This window comes from Rhipicephalus sanguineus, chromosome 3, assembly GCF_013339695.2.
Source record: "Rhipicephalus sanguineus isolate Rsan-2018 chromosome 3, BIME_Rsan_1.4, whole genome shotgun sequence".
Lineage (NCBI taxonomy): Eukaryota > Metazoa > Arthropoda > Arachnida > Ixodida > Ixodidae > Rhipicephalus > Rhipicephalus sanguineus.
The window spans coordinates 36,500,351-36,522,958 of record NC_051178.1 but is presented as its reverse complement, the minus strand read 5'-3'; the positions used below and the strand labels follow the sequence as shown (position 1 = coordinate 36,522,958).

At 49.7% G+C, this 22,608-nt stretch overlaps 1 protein-coding gene across 1 annotated transcript in view; it reads right to left on the bottom strand.

Annotated features, from left to right (window-relative positions):
- The window catches only part of LOC119386563 (probable ubiquitin carboxyl-terminal hydrolase FAF-X), a 326,343-nt gene that overhangs the window by 174,479 nt on the left and 129,256 nt on the right, over nucleotides 1–22,608 (bottom strand). The window contains exons 14-15 of the mRNA XM_037653846.2: nucleotides 16,158–16,269; nucleotides 15,412–15,549 (exon numbers count right to left, since the gene is read on the bottom strand). Of these exons, the coding sequence (XP_037509774.1) occupies nucleotides 15,412–15,549; nucleotides 16,158–16,269 (250 nt within the window). The remainder of the gene's footprint in view (nucleotides 1–15,411; nucleotides 15,550–16,157; nucleotides 16,270–22,608) is intronic.

Here is a 22,608-nt window from a genome sequence, read left to right as displayed (position 1 = left end):
CCCCGAAGCGCCGCCATTACCGGACGCCAGCATTGTTACCGGAGACATGCTGCACGGCTGCCTCGGTCGGTCGTGAGAACGTGCCGACGATGCAGTTCCCAGCTGACGAGGCAACACTCGAACGGCTGCCACTCTCAACGGCAACCGGCGATGGTCAAAAGCACAGAAATATTCACGTTTTCGGCACTGCGCATGGTGAAGAAAACGGAACCATGCAACTACGAGCAGACGAGCTGTCGGTGAGACCGGAAGTTCTAATATTACTGTTTGTTCGGTGTTTTTAACGCGATAACAGAATATAAACATACATATTACCTACTTATTGAACTCAAAATTAACAACGAAAATAATAATGAGGGTGTTATCGTGATTATAACATCAGCCAATGGTGGAACTGCTGACAATCGCGTCATATTTTGCGGACTAATACATCATTTGTCGAGAGAAGAGGGAGCGATTTTCAGCTGAATTTGAGAATTTATTGTAAATTCCAGGCCATGCGCATCGCTATATATTTGGCTCGCGTGTTCTCGGGAGCCTCGACTACCGATCGGCAGCGCTTTTTGAGCATGCTCGAAAAGTGTTGCAGGGCCCCTTTAAAACGGTCTCGTGGTCAACTGAAATACGTGCCTGCGCAAAAGACATGCTTCACTGCAACACAGTGGTGACACGCGGGCAACATGTCACCTGCTCCTTGCAGTGTCAGCGCGTCATGATGCGACCATTCGCCCATTCTTTCTCATCAAATAGAGAATTTAACAATGACCAGTGTGACAGAATTCGCGATGTGTTCTGGCAAGGAAAAGAATGGTCATTGAAGTTTTCGAACTGAGTTTTCAAAGTAGGCGTTGCAGGCAAGTACTCCGCCAGCAGTGCAAGTACGCGAATTGCCGGAACAACGACCATTGGGAGGTTCGCATACATCGCGAATTCCGTCAGACCACCCTTTATTAGTTTCTCTATTTTCCCAGAAAGAATGAGTAAATCATGATACGCTGACGTTGAGAGAAGCATGTGTCATGCTGCCCGCGTGTCACCGCTGTGTTGCAGTGAAGCACGTCTTTTCCGCAGGCACACATTTCAGCTGACCACGACACCGCCTTTTGTGTAAATTTTTTCTTGCGCTGGCAGCAGCGAGGCTGGGATGCTTCACTTGTCACTCATTAATATCGCTACACTGCACTGTTTTTCTTCTGCGGATTTGCGGCTAAATCGGGATCGGGGAATGGGCACATGGCACCCAACGTTTTCGAATTAACCGAGCTGATACTGACTGCCGCTTCAAATTATCCACTCAAATTTACATTGCAAAATACGGGGCCAAGGAAATCCTTCTAATTATGCGAGATTTCGAAATAGCAGAGTTCGAATTAACGAGGTTTTACTGTATTACCCTCACATCGATTCATCATTTTTTTAAGTTTAAAAGCTTCTTATACCGGCTTATATGCTCTAAGTATAGTAAATTTTAAAACGTACCATATTTTACAGGCTCATCACTTGCATTCTACCGAAAGTCAACTCCTCATATTACTCAAAGTTGCTTCCATTTCCCTTTGAACCAAGAAGAATGACATATGCATATGCCTTGTTTCAACTTTAAAAATATTGCCCTGGTTAGTTGGGTCATGACAAATATACTCATTTTTCTTTGTAAGTGATATAAACTATTCAAATTCACTTCGACCAAATCACTATTCGCTTCGGACCTAAAATTTACTATTCGCACAAGCCTACATATATTGCATTGCCTACTCTCTGTTAAATTTGCGAAAACTGCTGGGTGGGTAAAAGGCTCTAACGGGACAAAACGATCGACTTTGCTTTTGAAGAAACTAGTTGCATGATATGGTGTCTCTAGTATTTCAGACTTCCAAGCGTGAAGTGCCAACACCTTTTAGTAAAACTTCAATGACAAATGTATGTAGAGTGTGCAGAATTTTGTCTGCACTGAAACACATAAAGCGCGCGAGGGAACGACATCTCACATAAAGTGAAATTCGGAGGAGTAAAAGAAAAGCCAAAAAATTGCGAGAGTTGTTCACTTTCAGAGTAAGAAATATTTTGCTATTGCTATTCATGTATCGAACCCGAGATGGTATCTTTGTAACAGAAAAATATAAGTAATTTTACGAGTTCGCAACAAGAAAACGGATTAGACGGATATTTCATGACACTATAGTGTGCAGCAAATCTTTATATGTCACAAAACATACGCGAAAACACCCTTTGCTGTAAAACAACATGCCTGTGTCCAGAGGCGCATGCCACTTGAATGAAGGAATGACCACTCGCACCTTTACAACTATCTCATAGTGACTGCATTTGTTATTCAACGAAGCACTCCAGGGTATTGTGCCGTAATTTGAGGAAAAAGGGGACCGCGACTGCTAGGTGAAACACGCAAAAAGCGCAAGCACTGGCAGGAATGCCTGTACGGCAGCATGGCGTCTCAAACTGGAAGTCGATGCAGACGGGCACCATAGCCCACAATCCTCTGCGAGAATCAGGTTTTTCCTATCCACCCATTACTTCTTTTAAAATTTAAGTGATTACAGAAGTCAATTACAGCAGAATGCCTTCCACCTTCTGGCGCTCCGATGTGAACAAAACCCCAAGACAATGTGCGCGACCCCCATCCTGAACAATTTCCTCTAGAAGTGCTGAACCAGACTTTGATGCTGATGCATAATAAATCGATCTAGTCCTACTCCTCAGTGTTTTGAAGTTTTGGTACAGGAGACATGTTTCCTTTGAGTGTTTCTTGTAATGAGGTTTTATAACTTCCACTATCTGTTAAACTTCATTACAAGGTTCAATTGTGTTTTTAAATAATTTCAGTAACTAGAGATTCTATAATGGAGGGCACAAGATAAATTTCAGACATCTCATACACAGTATGTGAGACATACACAGTACGTCTCACGTTTGACGTACACAGTACGTGAGAGCTTCTAGATCAGCCACCAGCCATAAGCACCTGGTGAAGGTAAAAGAACCTCGAGGCACTGCGCTAACCAAAGTGAAAATTAAAACACACAGAAAAAGACGTTTCGGCTCCCACACGGGAGCCTTGTTCACAAGTGAAATGAAAAACATGCATCGAGCAGTTCGCCTTATGTATGCTTGAATACGTCACGCAGGCAGCGCGCATAAACTGGCGGCAGATTACCGTCGCTCCTGTTCAGAGTGCGCGGTGTGGTCTGTATCACGAGCGACTCAAGATGAAGACGCCGTGACAGTCCTTTTTCTCTAGCGAGAACACGTGCCCTCCCCCAGTCGATTGTGTGTCCACCTGACGCATGCTCAACCAAAGCACTGGATTTCACATTTCCCTTCTTCACGTCATAATTGTGCTGCTTTAGACGCCGTTCAAAGTCACCAGTCTCACCAATATATACGTCATCACAATCCGCGCATGGAACAGCCGTACACCACACCGGGGAACTTCACTTTGGGTAGTCTGTCCTTCACATTCACGAGTGATTGTCGCAGTTTCTGGTCTGGAACATGTGCTACCTGGACGTTGTATGAACGCAGAACACGCAGAACACACACAGGGCGTTACTTGCACTTTGATAGCACGCAACCTGCTGCTTACAAAAGGGCAGTGGTTTCTACGCTTCTACGTCGCACGCAGAAAATCTGCACAAGACAAGAAGACTACGCAGCTGACGTACGCTTGGTGCGGCGGGAATTGTCAGCCTGTGGCTATCCAAATTCCTTCTTGAACGCTGTCGAACGACAAATCACACGTCCGCAATTGCCCTGTGCTGCCTCTGGTAAAAAGCGCGCGGGGATACCGTATATCCCTTCCATAAGCGAAGCCCTAAGCCGTGTTCTGCGTTCATACAACGTCCAGGAGGCACATGTTCCAGATCAGAAACTGCGACAATTACTCGTGAATGTGAAGGACAGACTACCCAAAGTGAAGTTCCCCGGTGTGGTGTACGCTGTCCCATGCGCAGATTGTGACGACATATATATTGGTGAGACTGGTGATTTTGAGCGGCGTCTCAAGCAGCACAATTATGACATGAAGGAGGGAAATGTGAAATCCAGTGCTTTGGTTGAGCAAGCGTCAGGTGGACACACAATCGACTGGGGGAGGGCACGTGTTCTCGCTAGAGAAAAAGGACTGTCACGGCGTCTTCATCTTGAGTTGCTCGTGAAACGGACCACACCGCGCACTCTGAACAGGAGCAATGGTAATCTGCCGCCAGTTTATGCGTGCTGCCTGCGTGATGTATTCAAGCGTACATAAGGCGAACTGCTCGACGCATGTTTTTCATTTCACTTGTGAACAAGGCTCCCGTGTGGGAGCCGAAACGTCTTTTTCTGTGTGTTTTAATTTTCACTTTGGTCGGCGCAGTGCCTGAAGGTTCTTTTACCTTCACCATGTATCATCCCGACCAGACGGGCTTCCGTCAAACATTAAACTTCATCAGCCGTGAGCACAAAGCATCTAAAGTAAGTGCAGCAGTCGGGACCTGATCTAATGTGGTCAGAAGTGGAGTGCCACAGCCATTATACAGTCGAACCCACTTATAACGATCCCACATATAACGATCTATCGGTTATAACGACCATATTTGTGTGCACTTACGATTTTCCTATGCTAACCATTGAAGCTGCGTCCAGATATAGCGAACATTTTTCAAAGCCTCCTACTTTTACAACGAACACTTCAGACACGGTCGCGGTAAAAATATGGCGCATACGAAGCGAAAAAAAAAAGTTAAAACATCCCTTCTAAAGCGCGACAGGAGCGCACGCTCGCGCGTGCCCCGCTGCAGTTTACTCGCGACTAAGATACCCAGATCGGCGAGCACCGCACACAGATTTCGGACGCTGCGAGCGAGGTCACTCACTTTCCAGCCTTTTCTTCAATGGTAGAATGGCAGTGAGGGGAAAAAATAGTAGGCACCATGAAGCCTTGCGGTCAGCTTTCGCACGGTAACCTTTCCTGACGCCAATCTCTGCAGCTACGACCGCCTGCGATGAACCATGCCTTGGAACGCAAGAAGGCATAAATGCAAGAAGTGATAACCGCGATAACTTTCCATCGCAAAAAGGTTCACTGCGTCTCTAAACTAGTCGACGCCACAATGTGCCGCAAAAGGTCGTCTGTCTTTTCGGTAACGGCAGAGACCGGTCGATCGGTGATTACGACTTCCGCGCGATTGCGGCGATGCTTTCGCGGATAAGCATCAGAAATGAGCGAAGGCGAGGTGGCGGCCGTCGAAGAACGTGCCGTTATGCCTTATAGCCGACAACCTTATCACAGCCATCTGTAGATATCTGCTCGGCTGCGCGTGTGGCGTACGCCGTACACTGCAGATTGACGGCGTGACGGCGGTACGAGCGCGCCATGCTGCCGTTCGCAAGTTCGCCGCCGCCGCGTCGTGCGAGACCGCTTTAAAGTGCGCGTCACTTTGTAGAAACGAAAGTAGCTCGCTGTTGTTAATGTCGATGCACGTCGACAGCGAGCATCGATAGCGAGGACGTCGATGCACTGACAGCGAGCGTATAATGCGTGTTTGATTAGGTGACAACTGAAGTGCGCCGCGCATCGTCGTTCAGGGCCGCGAGAGCATCGCGGAGACTTATGGAGTGCGCGTTGCTTGGAAAATGCTTGTTTTCGCCTCGTTGAACGAAGAGACTAGTCGCCGCACCCGTCCGTGCACGGTCCGGAGTGAAGCAAGCATGAAGAACGTACAAACGCGCGCATACGGCATACAGAAAGCGGCCCGGCAGTGACTCCGCGACCCGAGTAGGCGACGCGCAGCACGCAACTAGCCAGGGATGATCGGCTCCACATCGCGGTACCGCGCTTAGGTGAAACGGTGTCAGCTCATTGCAAAGCCGGTTAATTCACTCGTGAGCACGCAGCGGGCGTCGCTTGACGACGCGAAAAGGCTTAGCTTGTCACCGAAGGGCTTGTTAGCACTTTAATAAAAGTGCACAAAGAAAAAAAAATGGCTTGGCCGCTGAGCACACGTTTTTAAGGGCGAGTCCACATACAACGAACTACTGATATAACGACCACTTTTCGCAACACTTTCGAGTTCGTTATAAACGGGTTCAACTGTATTACATTCTTTTACAAGCAAACATTTGCCTGTGATATCAGACTATTATTTGGACGTCATATCACTTGAATGGGTACAACATTACAAATATCTTGGGGTTTATTTTTCAGAAAATCTGTCCTGGTCTAGACACATTGAACACGTCATCTTAACATCTTCTCGAATGCTTAACCTCATTAGACACAATTTTCACAAAGCCCCCAAAAGCGTTAAAGAACAACTTTATAATACGAATGTTCGCCCAATACCTGAGTACTCTTGCGCAGCATGGGACCCCGAAACCTCCTGTCTTATGAATAAACTTGAGCGCATCCAGAATCGTGCAGCCAGGTTTGTCTCTGGTAATTACAACTATAAAAGCAGCATTTCATTAATTAAAGAAAACCTTGGCTGGAAAAATCTAGCCCTACGCCGCTTAGCAACGAAATTAGAACTTTTCTACCGAATATACTCTGATCTCACAGGAATTAATAAAAACTTATACATTTTTCCCCCTCACTTCATCTCTTTGCGTTGTGATCATGACTGTAAGGTACTTGAAACACGCTGTCGCACAAATGTGTTTCAATATTCATTTTTTCCGCACACCTCCATGCACCGGAACAGACTTCCTAAGGGTATATCTGATTGTAAAACATTATCCCAGTTCCAATCGTTCTTACATTCTAATCTACTGTGAGCTATAAACCACCTGTCCCCTTTGCTTTTGCTGTCTTTTTTTTTTTCTTTTCTTGGTGAGATTGTGCCTGAATTATGTGTTGCCACTTTTCCATGCTGCATACACCGCTTTGTAATTAGCTCATATTTTGATCTTTGTATTTGTGTGTACAGTCGACGTCCGATTTCCCGGACGCCCGAAATTCCGGACATGCCTGATTTCCCGGACTCATCTGTGGCACCGTCAAGTTCCCCGTAGAGTCAATGTATTAAAAAGTCCAAAATTCCGGACGCTTATAGCCTTCGCCATCCGATTTCCCGGACTTTTTACTGTTAACCGCCGACCCAAAGTCGCCACCGACGCCGCCATTTTGGTTGTTTTCATTTTCATATCCTTGAACCCACCATACTCGCATCAGCAGCAACGCCGCACCGCGCCGCGGCTGCCGTAACCTCGAAACCGCACGTGTCAATCCGTTGCCAGCCGTACCTTAGCCAAGCCAAACCTCACTGTGTTCGTTCACGTGTTGTTTTGTCAGCTGTGCCAGCTCTGCGGTCGTGTCTGTGGTTGATCGTTTGCTGCTGCGCGCTACCTTCAGTGATCACGTTTCCCGACCTTCAGCATCCACCGAGTTCCTAGCTGTTTCGTGCTGCGCTTTTCGTCGAGCGGATTCGCCGTTTACAGCAATGGCACCAACTGCTCCTTCGTCTTTGTCCGCGCCTTCGAAGCGCACAAAGCCACCTCGTAGGCTCACGATGACGAACTGCCATCCGCGGACGTTGTCTTCGACGATCTGCGCGCTGGCGGCGTGTTGATTCCAGCCGAGATAACCCTTGAGGGCTTCGCCGACGCTGACAAAGACCTCGAGCTATGTGCGGAGTTGACCGATGACGAAATCATTCATCAAGTTACGGAGGATTCGACACCGAGAACGAAGAGCCAGCTCCTACACAGCCAACGACCACGGAGTTGACGCGAGCACTGATGACACTGTCAATGGTGTACAGCGGCAACATGACGTTGACTGAAATTGAGGCAGACATAATCGCGGGCAAGCGGACCGTGCAAAAGAAAATAAGCGACTTCTTTGCGCCCAAGTGCTGACCTATGAGGTAGTGCCGGCCACGTCGTATTTTTTTTTTTTTTTAACGGCTCTTTTCAGAGCCACCTAAACAATGCATTGGCTGAATTGCTATGGCAATCTTGTACTCCGGCTGTGACCCTCTCCGTCAGCGAAAAATACCTACCAAAAATGTGCGTTTTCACGTGCATTCGTTTTTCCGGACTGCCCGATTTTCCAGACATTTTCGCGGTCCCTTGAGGGTCCGGGATATCGGACGTCGACTGTACATATATTTTGTTAAGTGCATATATCTTCTCGAGTTGCCCCCCTGCAATAATGCCATCATGGCGCTGCAGGTACTTGTTGTGGGAATTCAGGCGTCCGCGCCAGTGGCTCGACGCCATCTTTCCTTGGAGAATTCTCGTGTCCCTCTCCTCTCGACCGGACGGGTGGCAGCTGGCCATAAATCGCCGTCACTTTGCTGCCACCCCGCCCTCGAAGGTTAAACACGGTGTCCCATTGGCCCAGTTTTGGCGGGATTTGGGCCTGGCTCGCGCTCGCCAAGACGCGGGGGCGCGCGCCGAGGTTCGAGAGAGACCACTTGGGGACCTCGAAGGGTGCGTACGCGTTTTGGCCGCTCCGGCCGGCGGCGATCCTTTGTTCTTTGTTCTTCGCCGCCGGCCGACGGTTACGTCGTTTTGTCGGGGCTCCGGCCTCAGCGGGCGCGCGCTACCCTCCGCCGTCTCGAAGTCCCGAGGCAGCGCCTCGCGATCGTCTGTCGTATGTTCCTTTTAAGTGTTGCTATGTCTGTTCTGTTTTCTTCTGCTCTGGGGTGCGAGATCGCGGGAGCGCTGGCCGAAGGGTAGGTCGGCTCTCCAAACCTGGTTCTTTCTTTGTTTGTTCGTTTTGTGGGTGTGCCATTCGCGGCCACATTTGGTAACAATTGTATTAGCTGATTGATGTCCTGTGTAACTATCTTAAGTGCGATTGGTTGTAACGAATTATTGTTCTCTGGTATTAAAATCAGCCGTAATAAATCACTGATTTGGAGAGTGTCGCCTAGGGTCTCTCTCACTGCGCGCGACGGCTCGCTGTCCCTTCGCGGTGACACGCCGAGTTCTCGCGCGCAGCAGTTTGAACGGTACACGGGCGCGGGACGAACGAGGACGCGGCGCCCTGCATGCAGCTCGCAGTGCTCGAACCCGCGGTGGTGCTGAGCGTCGACACCGCCACATTCTGGCGCCCAACGTGGGGCCAGGGGCCTAATCAGCCTCTGGTCGCTGAGAAACCGAGCTTTTACGCAGAGTGCGGTTGTCGCGTCAGGTTCAGTGCGTTCGTGTACTTTCGTATCTCTTTCTTCTCTCTCTTTCCTTTGCATTCATCTGCCGTTTTTCTTGAGAGTAGCCTGTCTGGTCATCGTTTGAGCGTAAATTACCCTAGGCCTGGTCTCTGTTGAGGTAACGTGGTACGGAAAGAGGCAAGTGCCACTTTTCAAGAAGTATTGGGCACCCGCTTCAAAGCTTCTGTTGTGAAGCGCGGACAAGGAAAGGAGTGCTGCAAGTGGCCACCAAGATGCAACATTCGTTCTTGGCGGCGGGAGTTCGTTGGATAACCTGAGATCCTCGTCATGCCGTTCCGGGGAGACTGACCTCCCCTGCTCTGCCTTTGATTCAACGATTCGGTGAGTCCAACGGATTTTCTCTGAGCACCTACGCGTCTCTAGCCTAATTCTGTAATAGTTGACGCACTATTCCGTGTCCCGTGTTGCTGCTGGTCACGATTTCGGCACATGCCAGCAAAAGGGCGAAAATGGCGGAACACCCGCCGAACAGACAAAGACGGGTCAAAAAACGAGCCCGGTCCGCGAACAAGTGGGCGCCTCAGGCACCCCCCGTCGCGTGCGCAGAAGGGGACGCTCCTGCAACCCCGTGGCGATGACGAGGAGGCTGTCCTGAAGGAAAGCCGGCCATGGGGAGACAAGGCAAACCATCCCCATCTGGGCTCTGGAGTTGTCTCTTGTTTTTTTGTAGTGGCCCGAAGACGGACAGCGGAGTAACCCAGTTGTATATATTTGTAAATAGTTTCTTCGTTTGTCGCTGGTGATGCGACGGCCTCCGGGAGGCGATGCGCCGGGACGTGCTAGTATTGCACGGGCGCGGGCGCTGTAACGTTGCTGGTATTGCAACGAGCGCGTGGGGTCCGAAGCAGCGCCGGGCGCTGCTGCCCCAAAGGGAGGGGGGAAGGGTTCACTTCGCATGGTCCAGAAGAGCTCGGCCCAAGTTCGCATGCCACCTCTTTTACCGCTGTCGACGACCGACGCGTGTAAACAGATTGGCAAACCCCCGGCAGCAGAGGTACGAGGTCTCGCACCACTGCAGTTATATTTTATTGGCCTGTCTTCAGAGCGGTAATGCTTGCATTAAGGTTAGTTCGCTCTGGGATTCGGCGCGGCATAGTTTGAACGTTCGTCTATCGCCGTCACCTCCACGTCTGTCCATTCCGTAGACAGCCCGTCATGGACGCCCATTTCGGTCGGCGTCGCGAATGGGCAGTGTGCGTCCATCGGAGGATTATCCACTAGTGTCGAGGTCATACGTCAACGCGCTAGTGAAGACCACGCTTACTATCCGGATGAACTTATCAGACGGAGAAACAATGACAAGAGACCGGCCGTACAGATGTTATGTACGTTAATTTAATTTAGGACAGCCAATAAGGACTCCTCGATAAAGCTTTCGTTCACTTCTTCAGGTTATGGATTTCGATATTCGGCTAGTGACTTCCTTGCAGGCAACTTCTCTTTCCTTGGTTCTTCCCATTCTTGATTTCCCGTTTATGCAACCAGTGTTTAGATTCTGTTGAGCCCTCACCTTTGCTTTTACGTATGTGTTTGCTTGAATGTTTCGTTCTTTGATGTCATGTAGTTGTTATGTGTGTGGTGTCGCACTCTGCGAGTGTTTCCTGTGTTTTCCACCGCGTTATGCCGACGAGTGAAGTCTGCGTGGTCGGAGGCAGCGACGGCGGGGCGGTGGATCGCGCTGCGGTGGCGGCGCCTGTCGCAGTCAGGGCGTCGACGTGGCGGCCGGCGACCGACGCCTGTTGCGGTCTGTGTACGCGAAGACGGGACTGAGGCGAGCGGGACCATTCGGGTCGACCATCTAAGAGACTCCTCGCGATCGTATCGACTTTTTATGTCTTCTTTACTGTTTTTACTGTTCCTTATTATTGCCTCGGCGGATGTTTGTTCTTGTATTTCTTCGTTTCGAGTTGTTCTTAACTCTGGTTTCTGTGCACGTCAGATGTACGCGCTTGATTGGGTGTTAACATTTTATTGGGAGAGCTTTAGAGCTAATGTTTGTCTTTTTCTGAGGATTTTCGCCGCGTGTTAGTTTAATTGAACGCCCAGGTGTCGTGCCGTTGCGACTTTGTTGTGTATGCTTACTTGGCCGACACCGGAGCTGCAGTTGGTAGGGGGCATTTAAGGAGGGAGGGATGTGGGAATTCAGGCGTCCACGCCAGTGGCTCGACGCCATCTTCCCTTGGAGAATTCTCGTGTCCCTCTCCTCTCGACCGGACGGGTGGAAGCTAGCCATAAATCGCCGTCACTTTGCTCCCACCCCGCCCTTGAAGGTTAAACACGGTGTCCCATTGGCCCAGTTTTGGCGGGATTCGGACCTGGCTCGCGCTCGCCTAGAAGCGGCGGGCGCGCGACCGGGTTGGGGAGAGACCACTTGGGGACCTCGAAGGGTGCGTACGCGTTTTGGCCGCTCCGGCCGGCGGCGATCCTTTGTTCTTTGTTCTTCGCCACCGGCCGGCGGTTACGTCGTTTTGTCGGGGCTCCGGCCTCAGCGCGCGCGCGCTACCCTCCGCGGTCTCGAAGTCCCGAGGCAGCACCTCGCGATCGTCTGTCGTATGTTCCTTTTAAGTGTTGCTATGTCTGTTCTGTTTTCTTCTGCTCTGGGGTGCGAGATCGCGGGAGCGCTGGCCGAAGGGTAGGTCGGCTCTCCAAACCTGGTTCTTTCTTTGTTTGTTCGTTTTGTGGGTGTGCCATTCGCGGCCACATTTGGTAACAATTGTATTAGCTGATTGATGTCCTGTGTAACTATCTTAAGTGCGATTGGTTGTAACGAATTATTGTTCTCTGGTATTAAAATCAGCCGTAATAAATCACTGATTTGGAGAGTGTCGCCTAGGGTCTCTCTCACTGCGCGCGACGGCTCGCTGTCCCTTCGCGGTGACACGCCGAGTTCTCGCGCGCAGCAGTTTGAACGGTACACGGGCGCGGGACGAACGAGGACGCGGCGCCCTGCATGCAGCTCGCAGTGCTCGAACCCGCGGTGGTGCTGAGCGTCGACACCGCCACATTCTGGCGCCCAACGTGGGGCCAGGGGCCTAATCAGCCTCTGGTCGCTGAGAAACCGAGCTTTTACGCAGAGTGCGGTTGTCGCGTCAGGTTCAGTGCGTTCGTGTACTTTCGTATCTCTTTCTTCTCTCTCTTTCCTTTGCATTCATCTGCCGTTTTTCTTGAGAGTAGCCTGTCTGGTCATCGTTTGAGCGTAAATTACCCTAGGCCTGGTCTCTGTTGAGGTAACGTGGTACGGAAAGAGGCAAGTGCCACTTTTCAAGAAGTATTGGGCACCCGCTTCAAAGCTTCTGTTGTGAAGCGCGGACAAGGAAAGGAGTGCTGCAAGTGGCCACCAAGATGCAACATTCGTTCTTGGCGGCGGGAGTTCGTTGGATAACCTGAGATCCTCGTCATGCCGTTCCGGGGAGACTGACCTCCCCTGCTCTGCCTTTGATTCAACGATTCGGTGAGTCCAACGGATTTTCTCTGAGCACCTACGCGTCTCTAGCCTAATTCTGTAATAGTTGACGCACTATTCCGTGTCCCGTGTTGCTGCTGGTCACGATTTCGGCACATGCCAGCAAAAGGGCGAAAATGGCGGAACACCCGCCGAACAGACAAAGACGGGTCAAAAAACGAGCCCGGTCCGCGAACAAGTGGGCGCCTCAGGCACCCCCCGTCGCGTGCGCAGAAGGGGACGCTCCTGCAACCCCGTGGCGATGACGAGGAGGCTGTCCTGAAGGAAAGCCGGCCATGGGGAGACAAGGCAAACCATCCCCATCTGGGCTCTGGAGTTGTCTCTTGTTTTTTTGTAGTGGCCCGAAGACGGACAGCGGAGTAACCCAGTTGTATATATTTGTAAATAGTTTCTTCGTTTGTCGCTGGTGATGCGACGGCCTCCGGGAGGCGATGCGCCGGGACGTGCTAGTATTGCACGGGCGCGGGCGCTGTAACGTTGCTGGTATTGCAACGAGCGCGTGGGGTCCGAAGCAGCGCCGGGCGCTGCTGCCCCAAAGGGAGGGGGGAAGGGTTCACTTCGCATGGTCCAGAAGAGCTCGGCCCAAGTTCGCATGCCACCTCTTTTACCGCTGTCGACGACCGACGCGTGTAAACAGATTGGCAAACCCCCGGCAGCAGAGGTACGAGGTCTCGCACCACTGCAGTTATATTTTATTGGCCTGTCTTCAGAGCGGTAATGCTTGCATTAAGGTTAGTTCGCTCTGGGATTCGGCGCGGCATAGTTTGAACGTTCGTCTATCGCCGTCACCTCCACGTCTGTCCATTCCGTAGACAGCCCGTCATGGACGCCCATTTCGGTCGGCGTCGCGAATGGGCAGTGTGCGTCCATCGGAGGATTATCCACTAGTGTCGAGGTCATACGTCAACGCGCTAGTGAAGACCACGCTTACTATCCGGATGAACTTATCAGACGGAGAAACAATGACAAGAGACCGGCCGTACAGATGTTATGTACGTTAATTTAATTTAGGACAGCCAATAAGGACTCCTCGATAAAGCTTTCGTTCACTTCTTCAGGTTATGGATTTCGATATTCGGCTAGTGACTTCCTTGCAGGCAACTTCTCTTTCCTTGGTTCTTCCCATTCTTGATTTCCCGTTTATGCAACCAGTGTTTAGATTCTGTTGAGCCCTCACCTTTGCTTTTACGTATGTGTTTGCTTGAATGTTTCGTTCTTTGATGTCATGTAGTTGTTATGTGTGTGGTGTCGCACTCTGCGAGTGTTTCCTGTGTTTTCCACCGCGTTATGCCGACGAGTGAAGTCTGCGTGGTCGGAGGCAGCGACGGCGGGGCGGTGGATCGCGCTGCGGTGGCGGCGCCTGTCGCAGTCAGGGCGTCGACGTGGCGGCCGGCGACCGACGCCTGTTGCGGTCTGTGTACGCGAAGACGGGACTGAGGCGAGCGGGACCATTCGGGTCGACCATCTAAGAGACTCCTCGCGATCGTATCGACTTTTTATGTCTTCTTTACTGTTTTTACTGTTCCTTATTATTGCCTCGGCGGATGTTTGTTCTTGTATTTCTTCGTTTCGAGTTGTTCTTAACTCTGGTTTCTGTGCACGTCAGATGTACGCGCTTGATTGGGTGTTAACATTTTTATTGGGAGAGCTTTAGAGCTAATGTTTGTCTTTTTCTGAGGATTTTCGCCGCGTGTTAGTTTAATTGAACGCCCAGGTGTCGTGCCGTTGCGACTTTGTTGTGTATGCTTACTTGGCCGACACCGGAGCTGCAGTTGGTAGGGGGCATTTAAGGAGGGAGGGATGTGGGAATTCAGGCGTCCACGCCAGTGGCTCGACGCCATCTTCCCTTGGAGAATTCTCGTGTCCCTCTCCTCTCGACCGGACGGGTGGAAGCTAGCCATAAATCGCCGTCACTTTGCTCCCACCCCGCCCTTGAAGGTTAAACACGGTGTCCCATTGGCCCAGTTTTGGCGGGATTCGGACCTGGCTCGCGCTCGCCTAGAAGCGGCGGGCGCGCGACCGGGTTGGGGAGAGACCACTTGGGGACCTCGAAGGGTGCGTACGCGTTTTGGCCGCTCCGGCCGGCGGCGATCCTTTGTTCTTTGTTCTTCGCCACCGGCCGGCGGTTACGTCGTTTTGTCGGGGCTCCGGCCTCAGCGCGCGCGCGCTACCCTCCGCGGTCTCGAAGTCCCGAGGCAGCACCTCGCGATCGTGCACCGTATGTTCCTTTTAAGTGTTGCTTTATCTGTTCTGTGTCTTCTGCTCTGGGGTGCGAGATCGCGGGAGCGCTGGCCGAAGGGTAGGTCGGCTCTCCAAACCTGGTTCTTTCTTTGTTTGTTCGTTTTGTGGGTGTGCCATTCGCGGCCACATTTGGTAACAATTGTATTAGCTGATTGGTGTCCTGTGTAACTATCTTACGTGCGATTGGTTGTAACGAATTATTGTTCTCTGGTATTAAAATCCCCCGTAATAAATCACTGATTTGGAGAATGTCGCCTAGGGTCTCCCTCGCTGCGCGCGACAGCTCGCCGTCCCTTCGCGGTGACACGCCGAGTTCTCGCGCCCAGCAGTTCGAACGGTACACGGGCGCGGGACGAACGAGGACGCGGCGCCCTGCAGTGCTCGAACCCGCGGTGGTGCTGAGCGTCAACACCACCACATTGCATAAAAAAAAAATTCCTTAAATATTGTGACTGCTTCAAGAGGCTGAGTGACACCTTCCATACATGGACTCTAGCCAGCCTACAAATCACACAATGCACAGTAAACACTGACCACCCCAGGTAGACAGGCTTCGGCATCGGCATGAGGGCCATCATATTGATGCTGCGGTGAGCCTGCCGAGCTGTCCGAACTGGACTCGGGTGATGATGGCAGCTGTGCACTCAGCTGGCTCAGCTTCGCTGACAGCACCTGCATAATTTGTTATTTCTAACAATCACGCACCATGCAACACTTTAAAAATGGCATTCCCAACTGTCTCCATGAAGTGATCACTAAAAACTTTAGGTAACAGGAAGTTGACATTTTTGCTGGTCGCAGTCATATATAAAGCCAACAGAGAAAGTTAGGTAGGAGAAATTACCTTTTTTTTCTTCCACATATTGCAGTGCAAAAGAAATTACAAGAGGAAGACGAAAGTGGAAGTTGAGCAATGTAAGAATTGAAGCTTGGGCGAGTTGGTAAGCAATCATTAAGAAGGTATGTATTATGGAAAGGAACTATAAATGATTAAAAATCCCCATTATCTCGCAGTAATGAAAGAGACTTGAAGATGAAGAACCGCATGCACGTTCCAATGCGCAGGAGCTAAGCTTTGTACTGCACTCGGGAGTTTTTGATTGCCGTTTGCAACAGCAGCCAGTTAGTCTTAGCCCGTAACGCTGCAGTAGCCACAAGCAGAAGATGTGGAGAGCAAAGTGCTGCATTTTTATAAGTATTGCTTTTATTCTACTATTCACTGCCTCGTCGCATTGCTCCGCACTTATACTGCATGAACTCCTGGCGCATGGGACACTGACCGCTTTGTCCTTGATGGGTAGCTGGCCAATGAGCTTCTTGTCATCGGCTGGGTCCAGCAACTCGGTGTTAAGAAAAAGGTCCAGCTTCATGCTTGCATTGTTCACTTTCACCCTGCAAGGAGGTAATACAGTGAAATCTCGGTAGAACAAACACCACATTAACAAACTTTTCATATTAACGAATTTTCAAGAAATCCTGTGCCGACTGCTAATAATTTCAATGTACACGTGAGGTTTTGGGCATGTTGGTATGTCATACTGAAGATTACAGCGCAGGAAAAAACACGGACAAAGAAAGACGTGACACACACAGGTGCTAACTTGCAACAATGTTTATTTCGAAAACAGGGAACCACATCTATAGGCAACATCACTTTTCCACCATCATCATTACACGCACTTTGCAAATTCAGCTATCTTTACATAGATAAGCCAACTCCTTACAGGAGAGGGCAATTGATGGTTTAGAAATACACTTGTCTTCCAGCCTATCAATCAAGTCAGCCTTGATAATTTCACGGGTTAGTTGACCTCGGCTGGTATTGACAATTGAACACTCCTGAAAAATGGGCATGCACGTGGTATGAACATCGTTATTTGCACTGGCACCTGAATTACTGCAGTGCCTGCAGTGGGCATCAAAGAACCCACCCTTTTTTTCTTTCACGTTGTAGTGGTGCTCCTTCAAATGCTCGTTAATGCACTGTCCACTTTGACCCACATAATTCTTGCCCCATGTTAATAGAAGCTTGTACACTACTGCATCAGTACATTCTATAAACCTATTTTCATGCTTCTTTTTGCACCCCTGCTTCTCCAATGAGGCAGGTCTGGTTAGTCTGCACAAACACTGCAATTTTGTGGGAGCCGAAAACACTACTTTTACGTTCGCACGTTGTCCTATCTTCTTTAGTTGGTGTGATAACCCGTGAATATACGGAATGTCCGCGACTTTCTTCGTGTCAGCTAGAACCTTGCTGGCAGGAGTCTTTTTTGACAAGTTCAACTTGAGGATGCCCTCAGCAACACTGACAAGCACGTGCGTAAGGTAACCAGGGGACCGACGGCAGCCAGTTTGTTCATTGAAAGTTTTGCTCATGCGCTCAGGACATGACTTGCATAGGGCGCTGAGTAAGCAAGTTTTCGCTATTCCCCTCTTCACCATCTTGGAGTGTGCAGACTGATACGGAAGCAGTGGCTTGTTGGCACAAGGGTCGTACTTCCAGTGGATGTGTTCGTCATGGAATAAAAGCCTGATGTCCAGCAAGCGAATACTACCGTCAGTCGGCAACTCATGTGTTACAACTACAGGGGATAAGCCCTCGCCTACTAAAGAAAGAGCATTAGTGGCTAAAGAATCAAAACAGTCAGCTCTGAAGTCAAGAAAAATTTTTAAAATCATCGACATATCGAAACATTCTTTTAATCTTAAAATCTGGGAGTCGATCACACATGTTCTTGTCAAGTTCGGCTAATAATAAATCGCTGAGAATGGGTGCAATACAGGAGCCGATGCATATTCCCTGCTTCTATATATAAGGCTGCCCTTCCCATAGAATAAAAGTAGACCGCAGATAAAAACTCGGGAGCTCTAAAAATTCCCCACTTTTCATCCCGGTAGCGTTCATGAAAGCGACATTCCCAAATCGGTCAATACAAGCCTGAGCGCAAGAAAGCAGACTAGAGTGTGGCAGAGTATAGAACAGATCAGCAATGTCTATAGAAAAAGCATTAAGGTGCTTATGCTATGGCGATCTGAGATAGTCCAATGACGACTTCCTTTTTGATGATCAGGTTTTGCGTGCACAGAGGCGAGGACACGTGAGGCAAGGGCAAGGTCAGCGAGGCAGAGCGGGAGGACACAGGAAACACGGGCGCGGAAAACCTGAGATAGCGTGGGAGCAGAAAACGAAACACGAGGAACTTTTTCACAGCTTTTCCTTTGCTGTGGTCAAGGCTACGACAGCCGCGACGCTGGCGACGCATCGGGTTTTTTTCTTTCCCAGCTCACTTCTGCATGTGCTCTCTGCCTTGTCAGACGTGTCTATATTTTTTCGGCGTTGTTTATAATATCGTGTCCGCATTCATGCTGCTGTGCTACTACAATGATTTCATCTCTCCCTGTGGCGATGAAGCAGAAAAGTCGATATTCTTCAGCAATTAGAAGAAGGCTGTTGTGGCCAAAGAGCATGGAGTGGCGCATTCCACGATTGCCCCTATCCTGAAGGACAAGGAGAAAATAATGAAGTGCCAGGTGCAATCGCTACCTGACCCCTCGAGAAAGCGCCTGCGGCTTGGTGACTACCAGCAGATAGACTCGGCGGTGCTGACGTGGTTCAAAGACGTAAGAGCGCAGAACGTGCCCATGTCGGGCCTCAAGATCCAGGAGAAGGCACGACAGTTTGCTGCAATTCTGGATATCGCAGACTTTGAAGCATCTTCTGGCTGGCTCCATCGTTTTCATCAGCAAAATGCTATCACCTGGCAGACTGTGTCCGGTGAAGAGAAGGCAGCAGACGAAAAAAGAAGTTTAGGGAAATGGTGGATGCGTACCACGCACGCAGATGATACAGTCGAACCCACTTATAACGATCCCAGATATAACGATCTGTCGGTTATAACGGCCATATTTCGATGCACTTACGATTTTCCTATGCTACCCATTGAAATTGCGTCCACATATAGCGAACATTTTTCAAAGCCTCCTACTTTTACAACGAACACTTCAGACACGGTCGCGGTAAAAATATGGCGTATACGAAGCGAAAAAAAGTTAAAGTAGGCCTTCTAAAGCATGAGAGGTGCGCGCTTGCGCGTGCCCCGGTCCAGTTTACTTGTGACGAAGATACCCGAGATCAGCGAGCACCGCACGCGCTGCTTTCGGACGCTACGAGCGAGGTCGCTCGCTTTCCAGTCGTTTCGTCAGTGGCAGAATGGCAGTGGGGAATAAAAAGAAAAAAGAAAGCAAGAAAGAAAAATGATAGGCAGCATGAAGCCTTGCAGTCAGCTTTCGCACGGCAACCGCCGTTCTCTGCAGCTACGACCGCCTGCGATGAACCTATGCCTTGGAACGCAAGAAGCCATAAAATGCAATAAGCGATGACCGCGATAACTTTTCGGCGCTTAAATGTTCACTGCGTCGACGTCACAATATGCCGCGAAATGTCTTTCATCTTTTCGGCAACGGTAGAGACCGGCCGATCAGTGATTACGACTTCCGCGCGATTGCGGCGATTCCTTCAGGATAAGCATCAGAGGAGAGCGAAGGCGATGTGGCGGCCGGCGATGAATGTGCCATTATGATTTATCGCCAACAACCTTATCACATTCATCTGCAGCTATCGGCTCGGCTGCACGTATGGCGTAAACTGTTCGGGGTGATGGCGGTACAAGCAGCACAAGCGCGCGATGCCATTGCTGTTCGAAAGTTCGCCGCCGCCGCGCCGTGCGAGATAAAGTGCGCGTCGCTTCGTGTAAACGAAACTTAGCTCGCTGGTGTTGAGCGACACGGGCACCGAGAAACGTTGATGCATTGGGCGGCAACCCAAGCACGCCGCGCCTGTTGTGCAGGGCCGTCAGAGCATCGCGGAGACGTAAAGTGCGCGTTGCTTGCAAAATGCTTGTCTTCGCCACGTTGAACGAACAGGCCGCTCGCCGCACCCGTGCACGGTCCGAAGTGAAGCGGGCACAAAGAGCGCACAAATGCGCGTACAAATGCAAGCGGCCGCGCAGTGATGGCGTGAGCCGAGTAGGCGACGCGCTGCACACAACTAGCCAGGGATGACTGGCTCCACGTAGCGGTGCCGCGGTTCATTGAAACGGTGTCGGTTCACTGCAAAGGCGGTTTAATTCACTCGTGCACACAGCGGGCCTCGCTTCACAACGCGAAAAGGCCTAACTTCTCACCGGAGGAGTTGTTAGCACTTTTCAATAAAAATGCGCAGAAAAAAAAAAGCGGCTTGGTCGCTAAATGCATGTTTTTGAGGGCGAGTCCATTTACAACGAACTACTGATATAACGACCAGTTTTCGCGGCACTTTCGAGTTCGTTATAAACGGGTTCGACTGTATATTCAACGCCGACGAGACAGCCTGCTTCTACCAACTTCTGCCAGACAAAACAATGCACTTCAAGGGCGAAGAATGCAAAGGCGGCAAAAAATCGAAGGTTCGCGTTACTGCGCTCTGTTGTTGTAACGCAACCGGCACAGAAAAGCTTAATAAGCCTCTCGTCATTGGGAGGTTTGCACAGCCGCGCCGCAAGAAGGATGTAGTGTTCCTTCTGTGTGACTACAGGGCCAACAAACGAGCCCAGATGACTCGGGAGCTATTTACGGAGTGGCTTCTGTCTATTAACAAGAAGATGAGAAAGGAGGGCCGCAACATTTTAATGTTTGTTAATAACTGCTCGGCGCACATTGTCAACGTACGGCTAACAAATATGCGCCTTGAGTACCTGCCGCCCAATTGCAGACCCGTGCTTCAACCCCCTCGATCAAGGAGTCATCAAAAGTGTGAAAGCGCACTTCCGCAAGCACCTTGTTCAGCGTGCGCTGAAAAACCTCCAACTGAAGCAGCTGACCATCATCAACGTAAAACAGGCAGCGTAAATGCTCACTGGTGTATGGTGGAGCGTCACTTTGACAACTATTCAGAACTGTTGGAGGAAAGCAGGGCTTCTGCAAAAGGGCGAGCAATCAGAAGACACTAAGCAGCCCCGTAACGATGGGGAGGGCAATCCTGGGGAGCTGTGGACCGAGATGACCGATCTTTTGGCAGTGGATTTGGTCTTATTTGACGACTATGTGTCATCTGATGAAGCAGCGAGGACATCAGCAGAGCTGACGACAGAAGACATCCTTTCAACCGTTCAAGACGATGAAGGCAGCGACGACGGTGTGGACGATGTCAGGGACAATGAACGTGCCACCTCGTCGCAACCTGAAGATAGCGATGAGGTTGTGACGCATGTAGATATGATGGATCTCGTGCGGAAAGCAAGCATTTATCTAGAAAAAAAGCGCCACAGTGACGGAATCACACCACAGGAATGTGGACGAGTTGGAGGCTTTCGTGCTGCAAAGTTCGTGCTGCACGCATAAAAAGAAAATAACAGGCTACTTTAAATAAACATGCATTCTCTGGTGTTCACTTTTGCATCTTTTGTGATAAATGAGTGCAGCGACCCACTACTGTAAAAGTAGGCCGTTTTGATCACTGGAAAATAAGTATTTACGGTTAATTTTGGGGCTTTTATTATAACGACCTTTCAGAATAACGAACAAATTGCTGCGGCCCCCTGAAGTTCACAATACCGAGAATACACGGTAGGGACTTTTAGCTTGTACGTATACTTTTTAACGTTACTGTGTTACCGGAATACCGGATTGCATTTACCATGTTACCGAAACATAAGTTTTAGAAAAGGTTTGGCTTGCGATATGTGAACGATTACGTACGTACGTAAACGTATACGTTTACGTTTGCACAAACCACTAAATGTTGATGATAACTGCATTTAAACTACATTTAATTTAGAAAATATTGAATTACAGCTGCGGCAAAATCATAAGGGTGGATGCACGCAGCTCTTTCACGCTGAAGCTTTCAGTAAGCATTTCCTTAATGTGCGTTCAGTAATCGCTATTTTGCGACTGCATTTTTTTTTTTTTTTGAACGTGCCAGCAGCATGAACTCTCTCTTTCTCACGTGGTTTATCGCAAGCCAGCAACATGTTGAGTGTTGAGATGATGTCACTGCGGCAGCATGACACAGCTGAACTCTTCAAGTATGCCCTATTAAAATCTCAACAAAAATAGATTTCACACCAATTGGCATTCTTTAAATATTATATTGTGCTTTAAGGGGGTATGGTAGGGTAAACGGGTTGTCCTGGTTTCAGATTTATCTCTCAGGGACTGTTACATATTTTATCGTGAAACTTTGCATGCTCAATAAGAGAGCTTGTGGCCTTCAGTCTGTGCAATTTTGGCCCTGTAGCTCTTATTACTTATTTCTGGTTGAGTACCAAATTTTAGACTGGTCTACAAAATTAAATGTACTTTTCCTCAGAAACGAAAAACAGTATGACCCTGAAATTTGGCACACTTATTTTATATGACATTGGTATAGTCGCTACCTATAAGAACAAGCTCCTATATTTATCTCAACAGAAAAAAAAATAATGTCCTCACTTGTCACGTAATTAGTCTTTTCTTAGATGCGAAGCATCTTATGGCGGAGTTCAATCCGGTGGTGGTGTGTGGCGTGACCACCCTTACTGCGCATGCGCAAACCCTCTCCACATACCTCCTCTCCCCTTCCCTCTCTACTCCCCCCTCCCCCTCTCTTGCGCAACGCCGCGATGCGAGCCAGCGCATGCGCGTCCCCTCCATTTCTCCCTCCTCTCCTATGCTCCCCCCTCTCGCGCACCTGTCTACTGCCTTCCCCGC